The 11,231-nt window shown below is 42.4% G+C and overlaps 1 protein-coding gene across 1 annotated transcript; it reads right to left on the reverse strand.

Annotated features, from left to right (window-relative positions):
• Positions 1-3,904: 3,904 nt before the first annotated feature.
• On the reverse strand, positions 3,905-10,292 carry prdm13 (PR domain containing 13). The gene is made up of 4 exons (XM_080470874.1): positions 9,915-10,292; positions 8,586-8,717; positions 8,330-8,450; positions 3,905-6,509 (listed from the first exon to the last, which is right to left on the reverse strand). The coding sequence occupies exons 1-4, from the start codon at positions 10,080-10,082 to the stop codon at positions 5,023-5,025; spliced, it is 1,908 nt and encodes a 635-aa protein (XP_080327000.1). The 5' UTR covers positions 10,083-10,292; the 3' UTR covers positions 3,905-5,022.
• Between the last annotated feature and the right edge of the window lie 939 nt (positions 10,293-11,231).

Here is an 11,231-nt window from a genome sequence, read left to right on the forward strand (position 1 = left end):
AGTCTAAACATCAACTTGGTTATTAAGGACACTTTTTAGGGTTGAAACTTGTTAACAAATGCATCGGCATTTCTCAGTGTTTTGAGCAGCAATCTGCCAAATATTGAGGTAACTGTTGAGACTCTGCTGAACATTGTAATACTACAGTATGTGACGGTTAACTTTAGCTAAATAAAGGGGAGAATAGGTAATACAACACTACTGACCTGTAATTGTCTGTTTGCTTGCTTCTATAATACCTGAATGTGTTCAACCAAAGAACCTAGACTATTTTTGTCCAGTATGACTTCAGATTTTGTGTCCTTGCTGTGATCACAGTGGAGGGGGGGGGGGGGGGGGGGGGGGGGGGGGGGGGATAGTTTGGCATAATTTCTGTACTGTGGTCATACTTTATAGACTTTTACAAATGGAAAATGTAATTTTGAAATGAATACAGGAAAATGGTTTCTTAATAAACACAGAGATATCCAGGGACCTTCTGTGTTATCTTTTCCTCTGCCACTGAATGGCACATTCGTTGGATCTGAAACCTCTAGTGTGAAGTTAAAGCATCTTCTATCTGAATCACCTCTCCTGTTTCTTGGTCACTTGAGTCAAGAAGTTGAAAAGGATTCCTGTGATCAAGGATACCCGCAGCAGGCTTTTATAACAGACTCAGTTGTAGCCTGGAAACGATTCAGCTCTGGTGTGGCGCTTGTGCCTGCCGGGGTAGTTGGGTTTTGGATCAAACTCTACACTGGGAGTCAAACTCCCTCAATCAAAGTCTTTTTCCCCCAATGTTTCCACTAATGAACGGCACTAATTGATTGAAAACGCTGGTGGGAGGGGATGAGCGCGCAGGGTGTTGCAGTGTGAGAGAGTGAAGGGGGTGTTTAGGGGGGTTGGTTCAACGCATTACAGTGTCTGGACACGGTCCAGACTGATGTGGGGCTCCACAGCGGAGAGTATTGTACATTGAGGGGAGAGTATAATACAGAGTACAGTGAACACAACGGAGCAGATGCATAAAGAGACAGTCAGCTACGACCCTCTACAGCCACACCCCTGCTGAGAGTGAAAACACTCCGTGAGTAATTACAATGATTCCTGTGGGTTGAATTGGAGTGTGCGTTTATGGCCAATTAGAATAAGAATGTGTATACATTCTGGTGAATCGTTTCATATGCACCACACCGCCCTTTTCCTTCTTCTGGTCTTTAACAGCAAAATATGCAAAGGAATAAATTTATTTGGAGGCCCCTCTCCCCCCCCCAAAAAAGGAAAAAAAAAAAGTCTATCACTTTGAATTTAATAGCAAAACCCTACAAGCTCGCTTGCAATCCCTAAACACCCCTTACCCTGTTTGTGAAGACTGAGGAGTGAGGTCAAAAATCCCTTTGAGAAAATCTAATTTGATCACTTGTGTGTGTTGTGACATTTTCCCCAAACACTCTCCAAAGCTTAAGACCAGGAGGTGAACAAAGATCAACCTTTGTTGTTTAGTTCCGTCACAGAGAACCTGACTCACACTCAACCCCCATCATCCATTTCACCCCACACTAATGGAAAAACCTCAAGATATCTTGTACAACTCCACTTTGGGTGCTTGTTAACGGGTTGGGAAAAGCTAAAAAAATTTCTGAGGGAGAGTCAAAGCTTTCACTCAGATCTATTGAAGCCAAACAGTCGCTCCTTGAATCAGGGAGGCACTCACTGATGTGGAGTGCCTGCACATTGGATTTGTGTCCAGGCTGCTGCTCAGTGTGTGATCACCGCACGGCTCGGTGTGTGTGCCATGTTCACCCAGTTCTTCTTCAAACCCGTTGCAAGAAGAGGCACAACTGTGAAGTTCTTTTCGAAACAATGTGTGTAGTTTGATTAAAAATGCTTCTGGCCAATACATCATCCAATAATGTGTTGGATTATCATAAAGACAATGAAGTGCAATGCACTTAAAAGATGCCGAATCTTATTTTATCATGGAAATATTAACAACACCTTAATGAAAAGGTTCCATTTTTGTTGAAGTTGTGCTGTTCACTACAGCATTCAGTAAGTCACCCATGGTGCTGTCAGTATTTTGAGTTGTTTGTTTGTTGTAGCCCATCATCTAATTTTCCATCTAAAGTCTCAGAGCCTGTTTCCTTTTTGTTCCACTGAGGACAGACTGAGATATTAGAGTGACTCACTGGGCCATCTGGATATTTTCTAAAAGTGTTCAAGACTGAATGACCTGCAACATGTTAACCAAAATAACTGCAAAAAAAAACAAACCATCAAAAAACAGATATTGGCACAAACGTTAACATCTTGTCATCATGAGCACTTACTTCAAAAACCCCACAGTTAAAATCTGGAGGTGCTATGCTTTACATTTCTGATTTGTTGAGAATCTGGGTCAAACTTATTTGGTTATTTGAGCCATTGGAACAAGAAAAGTAGAGAAGGTGGAATAACATGTCAAATCTTGGTGGCTTCTTTTACGTCCATTTTTTTTCATTACTTCAAGCAGCAAAAGGAACCGTGCATATCTTAGTGTAAGGAAACCAACAGTGGTTGTCTTTGTCGTTAGATATTATGCGCTTTGTGGTGAAATGAATGGTACCTAACATAATCATCTGACAAAAATCTACTGCATTACATTTTGGCCTGAAGGAAAAACAAACGAGGTCTGGAAGATTTGGAAGATTTGGATCCACAGAGGGGAAAATCAAATATCATATTTTAAAGAGCTGAAGTGTTTTCCTGCATTATCACCATACTGAAGTAGCTGGGACACAAAGACTGAATATAGTGGCACTCTAAACGAAAATTCTGTTCAGTTAATACAATTGGATTCAAGGGCACGCTGTGACTGACTTTACATCTTGTAGAAATGAGTTGGTCATCCACACTTAGCCTAAGTGTTGTGTTGTTGTACGTGGAAAAGACTTGGACTTCTACTAGTGTCAGAGATGTATGTGGCCTGTCCTGCTTCAATCTTTTGGATAGGAACTAAATACATCACTGCATCTCGACTAACAGGCCATCAAGGCTGCTTCATCACTTCCAGACAGGAGGTGGTACCCTCATCACTCATCACCAGCCCTCCATCCTTCCACTGCTCTCCAATAAAATCTGCACTTCAATAAAGTTGCCTTCACTTCATTGCCAAAAACTTTGAACATTTAACATTTTGATAACATAAATATGTTATACTATAAAGTAAAGGTTTTACTTAACGTATTCAATTTCATAAAACCTTGATATCACTTTTTGTTGCATGAGTGGTTTTATTTTTTCTATTCTCCAGATCAATGACTCAAAAACAGAAGGTAAATGCAGTCCAGGCATAAACACAAATGAAAACCCTATAAATCTGCATTTTTATGTCTTCTTTATTTTTCACACCTACGAAGGAATGGAATTAAAAGAAACATGTTTTTAAAGCACCGTTGAGATATATAACCATAAAGAAATGTAAAGCCCAATGTTAAAGCTTAAAATCTATTTAAACTTTCTGTGGGTCGACATGAAGTTCATTTATTATTATTTTTAAAAGCTTTGTTTTTTTATTTATTTATGTGTTTATGTGTTTATTTGTTTGGTTGTTTGTTTGTTTGTTTGTTTGTTTAATTTACGAAACAAAAATTAGATATATACACAGTCTCAGTTACGTGACCTCAGTTCCTAAATAACTCGCTAGAGGCTTTATTGAAATGTTTGTTAATGATAAAACAGGCCTGGTTGTTGACCAGACGACGCTAAACTCTGGGGATTTGCACCCACTTTTCACTCATTTGCAAAATGATCAAATATACCATTTAAATGTCATTTGCCCTATCGCTTAATTCTTTTTAAATGGAATTCATCATCCTTGATCAAAAAACCAAACAACCCCCCCCCCCCCCCACAAAACAAAACAAAAAAACACCAGAAACCTTTTCGCTGTTTTAAATTAAATTTATTCCCCTCCAAAAAAACAACAACTCAATTGACAGGGGTAAAATATTGTCATCATAGACAATATCACTTATAAACAAACGTATACAACACTTCTCCACTGAAATGTGAAATATCATACTTTACAGCTTCTGTACATAGGCTTTAACTGCGATCAATACATTTTTTTCTTTTCTCTAGAAATAACTCCTTAAATAAAACTGGACGCGTCCTCGGCAAGAAAGTGCAAATTTAAGTACAGTGTGTTATTGAAGACAGGAGGGTTAAATTATTCCATCGCAGTAACAGTTTGCAGCAGTGTTGCCGAGGTGAAAATACCCATTGCGGTTTTTGTTTTTAAAGTGCGACTGACAGTTTAGAAGGGAAAATGTTTGTTTTTTTATTCACATTAAAAACAAAAAAAGGAATCATATTCTTTTGAAGTTCATAATTTCTCAAACTGTTTCCTGTGTAACAGAATGTAGTGCTTTTCTGAACTCTGAACTAAAATACCGGAGATGGTTGTGTTGTTTTTTTTTTTTTAGATTTAATTCATGATACTGTGCAAGTTTTATATCCAGCCTTTTGTTTTGTGTTGATTTTTTTTTCCTCAAAACGAAAGAAATGTGTGTGTAACTGTTTATGTATGTGTGCAACCGGTTTGATGGCTTTGTAGAGGTAAATGAAGACAGTTTTTTTTTTTGTGAGTGAAAGAATGTGAGAACAATTATGAACAATTGCCTTTTATAAAATGTAAAAAAAAAAATGTGTACAGATTGTATTATTGTATGGAAGCGCCATAACGTCCCTCCATCCATCTGATTTTTTGTGATGTACTGTTTTGTTTTTTTTATTGTTTTTTTTGTTTTTTCAAAAAACAGTAGAAAATGTTTCTTTGATCAAAGTATTTGAACATTTGCCCACAGCTGCTAACCCGGTCAACGAAATATAGGGTTCATATATTCGGTTCCGAATGGGATCTTCTGGTTTATCTTGGTGGGGAAAGTTACATTTGATTTCTTGTCCTTACAAAAAAAAAAACTTCATACAAGACAGAAAGACATATTTGTTGAGTACACAGTTTTAAGTCTTTTTTTTTTTTTTTTTTAGGAATTAAACGCCTCAGTCATTGTTTTTGCTGGACTCCTGGTCGCTCTGGTCATCGGTGAAGCACACGTCCACGTCGCTGTCATTGTCGCTCTTCTGCTCCGCGTCCTCGAACAGGCCTCCCGGTTTGTCGTCCAGCTTCTTGACGGTCTGCCCGGGGTGCCGGGACTTGACGTGCCTCTCCAGGTCCCGCCTCCGCACCAGCACCTTCCCGCAGAAGTCGCACCTGTAGGGCGTGTTTCCCTCCGCGTGCAGCCGGATGTGCTTGTTCAGGTTGCTGGGGTCCCCGAAGGGCCTGAAGCACACCTTGCACTTGAGGGGCTTGTAGCCCGTGTGAGTCCTCATGTGGATTTTCAGCCCGTATTTCCGCGAGTACAGTTTGCCGCAGTACAGACACAGGTGTCCCTTTTTGGGTTTCCCCGGGCCGGGGTTGCTGGTGCTGCCGGCCGGCAGGGAGTCCAGCCGCGTCCGATTCTTCTCCACCGCGATCTCGGACAGCTGCTGCGTGTGCATGGCGATCTCACGGTCAATGTTCGTGATCGAACCCAGGTCTTGGCTCAACGAAGGTGCGCCAAAGTAGGACATGGACTCTTGGTACTTGAGGAGGTTGCTGAAGTGGAATTTGAGCGGATAGTAGGGCGAGCTGTATAAAAGCTCCCCGTTGTAGACGGTGAAGGGCATCAGCGGGATGTTACAGTCTCCGCCGTACGTTTTGACGCCGTCAAAGTGAGGGAGGGAGAACCTTTCGAAATGCAGGCCGGGGGGCATCTGGGGGTAACGGGACGGGGACAAACCGGGGTGCATCCGACTTTCCACGTGCTTAAAAGCTGAGGTCTCCTCCACGTGGGGCAGCAGTGGGAAACCCCGGATTGCGTTAGTGCACGGTACTATAGGAGACGCGGAGTCCATAATTGCAGGTGCGCACTTGGGAGCGTGGCTCCCTCCGTTCAGGCCTTCGCCAACGTTGCGGATCGGCTTCATGTTGCCAATGAGTTTGTTGAATCCCAGGCCGCTCAGCTTTGCGTTGGTCTCCTCCCTAGAGGAGTCCGCGCCCGGGACTTTGGAGACGCTGGTAGGTTTGAAGGCGGAGCGCACGCCCGGGTGGAAGCCCATGCTGCTTAGCACTGAAGATGTGGCGCCCAGGCCGATGAGGTGTCCCTGATTCCTGGCTGAGGTGACGCTCATGTCCAGGGCCCTGTCCTGCTCTTCGGAACTGCTTTTCTTTGACAGTCCTGTTTTATTAAAAAACGGCGAGGATGACACCGCCCGCCTGCCAGAGTCTGAAATAGAGGAATTACTCTGCCCGCTCCTCGGAGAGGTGGAGGTGTTGGGAATGTCTCCGGATTTTGGGGACCTGCTGAAGGTCTCTGTTCCTCTGGCCTGCTCGCTGCTCACAAACCCCCGCCCGTTGCTGAGAGCGCAGTGGAAGTGGACGTGGGCCTTGAGCGTGTTGGGATATTTGAATATTCTCCAGCAGTACCAGCAAATGTAACGCTCCTCGCCTGTAAACAATACAACAAATTTAAATTGCTAGTCACTCATTCAGGCAACACACAGTGAATGCACACAGGAAAATCTATAGAAAGATACGCTTTTTTTATGTGCGTAAAATGTCAAGTTCGTGCGTAAAATGGGATTAACAGGTTCGGTAACCTGTAGAAAAAACCTGTAACCTGTCAGTGGCTTTACACAGATACTATTTCATCTATAATACACATAAGATCAAGTTATCACGATAATATCATTTGGCATCACCTGGAATTTAAATCCAGGCCAAATGGAAGAGATCCTGCCTGTAAGATCTGGTGCCAAATGGTAATAGACACATGGATCCATCTTAATGCCCCCCCAGTTGGGCACTCAGAGGTTAATATAGATGTAATGATTTTGTAATCCTCATGTGGGCCATTGTTTACGGTGAGCATCAAAAGAGCAAACGCCCTGTCCAATCTGCCGCTCAGAACGTCGAGCCATTGAATGCGGGACTTTCCCCTATCTGTGCTCTTTCCCGTGGAAGTGACAGCAGCTGTTGCTTGAAATCGCAAGTCTCCAGAAACAATGACGCGGACCCATCTGTTGACGCCTAATAATGGGAGAGCGCGTATGTCCAGGAGCGCACACGGTGTGTAGGGCCGGAGAATCAGGGCAATATACACCCCACATAAAAGTTAGCATTCATTAGTCCACAATACCTTAACGCACCCACCTAATTTACCGTGAAGCACTTGTTTTTGAATTTATTTGCTTTTGAATACATGAATATTAATGAAGCGATGGCATTTGTTAACCTTCCTTCTCGCGGCTGAATCACCAGTCTTTTCTTCTTCCACGGTCGCCGAAATGCATCAGTTTCTGCTTTTAATTGCTTTTTTATTCGGTCTGTCAAGCACCAGTAATTACTTTATATCGCAATTATTTTATTTTTACCACACACATTCGACATCATTTCAAGTTTCACTGTTATTGCTTTTACAAATTTGTCAAGAGGCCTCTTCGAGTTGAAAATAAAATGCACAATTCATAATCATCACCTACTAAAGGAATTTCTAAAGGAGGGAATAAAGAAGCAGGGTATCTGTTGATAATCGTTCTTTTTTATTTTTTCATTAAACGGATTATCTTCTGTTGATCTAATGTTTGGTGGAGATTAGGCTCTAATCCCCAAGCGCAAACACGGATTAATCGTGAGTACCTTCAACAAAGGAATTAAAATTCTGAGCATGGAGCTTACCCAAAGGAGAAATCTGTACATCATATGACATCTGTATTGAGATTGAGATTTAGTTTCTTGTATTATTCGATTTAGTTCATCCTGTCAAATTATTAAAAAAAAATATATATCTGCTCACAAAAAGATACATTATATGGTTAATCGCCTATTGTCCAACTTGAAACATCATAATCTTATTTTTCTTCAACTAACAAAACATAATTCATAAGAAACATTTTGAGGCGCTTGATTTGTCGGAATAATTTCGAGGATCGAAAATTCAATAAAATAACAAATAAGCATGCGGCCTGTGGAAAAACAACAACTCATTGATTTCCATCTCTGGGCAATAAAACGGGGCATCACGGGTATTGGCAGTCATTTAACTGTGCACTGATGGAGCCTTTAACTAGTCGATGTGTCTGCACGATCCCGTGCGTGCACGCGCTTTTTTCCCACACGAAATTCTTGCATTTGGTGAAAAACATCAAGAAGAAAAAAAGATCAAACTTTTTATTCTATTATTATTATTATTATTATTATTATTATTATTATTATTATTATTATTATTATTATTATTATTATTATTATTATTATTACTTGCTCATTTACCTTTCTCGTCGTGCGTCGGAGTGGCCGTGGTGGGGATGTCGTACCACTGGGCCAGACTGTTGGAGTACCAGACACTGAGCTCCTCTCCTACCGGGATTTCTCTCAACACCCGGTAGAAAATCTCCAAGTTGGATAAAATAAAAAGGGAACGAAAAGAAAGGAAGGAAGGGGAAACTTTAGTTCACTCTATTATTCAATATGACAGTTAGATTTGAAAATTGAGAGAGTTGGGTGTGTGAGTCGGATGTAAATTCACCTGTCCGCCAGGTAAATCCGACACAGCCTCCAGGTTTTGCTCCTGGCTGTTTCTGGCCGCACGGATGAATCCGATCCAGTCTGGTACGGGACAGCCGGACTCATCCACGAACTCCCCCCGAACCAAGCGGATCTGAGCCGGAAAAATCAAAGTGATGAGGGGAAAGTTTTCCTTCCGTCTAATTCATCTTTATGCCCATAAATGTACTGTTGTCCACACGTAATAATATGTTCATACATATTTTATTAAACGAATTTTGCGTGCAGTTCGCTGTGGTACCTGCGGCCATGACGCATGATCAAAACGCGCTTAATGCCTCTTTATCCGCTCTGCTGATAATTTACTAAAGAGAATGACACAGGGGCCTAATTGAGTTGATATGGGAAACGAATTTGAAGAGTGTCAGAGCGTTTCTAAACTGTTCAAGGACATTAAAGATCGAAGCGTGACATTTGACACGGAGATTGCACCTGATGATCGCCGGCGGCCCGGGGCCACGCATTTAGACGCATCAATCAGAACCGCTGACAGTTTCCACAATAACAGGGCGCAGTCACAGTTATTTACTCCTGTATGTCAGAAAAACAACTGCAATTATAAAGTGTAGGTAAATCTTTCATTTTGGAAAATGTTTTCCCTGTGAGTGTTTTTTTTCTTCTTCTAATTAGCGCATTTATGTAAATTCACAACGTATCATTTAGGTGCTTATTTGACACACATAGCATTAAAATCAGTCTGTCCTTGATGCTTCATGTTTTTTTCTATCTTTTATATAAAGATTGTTTGTCAGTACTTTTTTTTTTATTTTTTTATTATTATTTTTTTTTATCCCCAGGCTGAGGCCGTGGCCTCGGTGGCATCTTTCTGTGGCCGGATTAGATTAAGATTAAACGGCTCATCGGGGTAACAGGGCCGCCAGGCAGTGAAATGTAAGGCGTTGAGGGCATGAAGTCCCACACAGCGGAGCTCGGGTCGCCCATTAGGACGGTTAAATAGAAGCACAGACTGACAAGGCGACCACTAATGGAGCTCAATTATTTCTAACCTGACAGGCCAAACCAATTAATATCTGCAGGCCCGATGGAGTTTGACAGTGAGGCTTTAAAAATCCAAATCATGTCAATGTCTAGTTATTTCAAAGAGGATGCATTGAATTAAAAGAATAAACTTCAGCTATATTTGAATAGGAGTCAAATCCGTTCATTAAAAGAGTTAAATAAACATTTTATTGCTGTTGGATTCACTAAAATTATATAACATGCTTAACTTTTCTTTAAAGTAAATGCAGAAACACTTAAATTCAAAAAAGTGTATTAAAAATACTCTTACCTTCTTTTTGGGTCCAACTTCCTTGCGGTCCGACACGTACTTCCCCAGTTTGAAGATGCCCGGCACCGGTCCTACCCGGAGCCCGGCCGGGATGCTGCAGTCCGCAAACACACTGACGGTGGTGGACGCCCGGGTGGCTTGCATTGCGTGGGGTGAGATCAGAACCATGAAGACTGATAGAGGACTAGGTGGGAGAGCGCACAGGGAGAGGAGGAAGAGGAGGAGGAGGAGGAGATGATGAGGACAGGCCGATATCCGCCCTCAAAGTGACGCGGTGGCGTTATGCACTCCGGCTTTTCTAGGGATGGAGCAGGATGAGGTGGCCCCCTGCTGCATCCACCACCCCCACCTCCACCCCCACCACCACCAAAAACCCACTCCCTCGCACACACTACGCTGAGCTGCAGGAGTGGGATGAGGGGGGGGGGGGGGGGGGGGCTTTAAGGTGTGTGTGTGTGTGTGTGTGTGTGTGTGTGTGTGTGTGTGTGTGTGTGTGTGTGTGTGTGTGTGTGTGTGTGTGTGTGTGTGTGTGTGTGTGTGTGTGTGTGTGTGTGTGTGTGTGCGTGTGTGAGTGACGGAGTGACGGAGTGTGAGAGAGTTGGGCTCTCCCAGCAGCTGTGTGTTGAGGGGAAAACGGGCCGGCCTGGTCACATGGAGACTTTCCCTCACCCCGCCGCATAATGAATTGCACCAAAACGGTCAAGAGACACAAAGGGCCAGGCGACCTTCCCATCCCCGAAATCCAATTTGTCAAGGGCAAAGAAAAGAGGGTGCAGAATCAAAGGTCCAGAGCGACCATTAATCCTCAGCATGTGGCTTTGTCCCGCAGACAGTTCCGATATTTTAACTGACAAATCCACTGTATAATTTCTCCATAAATCCTCACCCTTTTCCATTCTTCCCTTTCAGGCCAGGTTTTTGGAAATCAGCGGCTACTTTAAATCTACTTGGCTGGCATTCTTTAGGTTTTGCATACTTCAAAGAGCTCTCTTCTGCCTCCTCCTTTTGTGTCCTCAGTTTGACAAAAGGAGCAGAAAAGTTTAGAGGACTTGTTAACTTCTATTGACTCTCGGCGTGTGCCGGGTTGAGATCAGGCAGGTACTGAAAAGGCAGAACCAGCAGTCGGAGGAGAGGCAGAAAGTGAGAGAGAAACACATAGAAAACAAGTACACACTTGTGGTTTTCTCGTCTTGGAGGCACAGTCAACAGATTTATATGGGCTTATGAAAAAAATTGCGATTTTTAAAAACACGTGTTTATTTATTAAAAAGATAAGAATGTTGGATAAAATGGATAGATTTTCAAAATTCAATAAAA

Source organism: Lipophrys pholis, assembly GCF_963383615.2.
Source record: "Lipophrys pholis genome assembly, chromosome: 9".
Classification (NCBI taxonomy): domain Eukaryota; kingdom Metazoa; phylum Chordata; class Actinopteri; order Blenniiformes; family Blenniidae; genus Lipophrys; species Lipophrys pholis.

Bases quoted from the DNA above. Each gene is read 5' to 3' on its own strand.
- prdm13 (XM_080470874.1), bottom strand. From the start codon at position 10,082: ATGGTTCTGATCTCACCCCACGCAATGCAAGCCACCCGGGCGTCCACC. The intron at 8,451-8,585 runs GTGAATTTACAT...TCCAACTTGGAG, and splicing joins CGGATTTACCTGGCGGACAG to ATTTTCTACCGGGTGTTGAG. The intron at 6,510-8,329 runs GTAAATGAGCAA...TATTGTTTACAG, and splicing joins TCCGACGCACGACGAGAAAG to GCGAGGAGCGTTACATTTGC.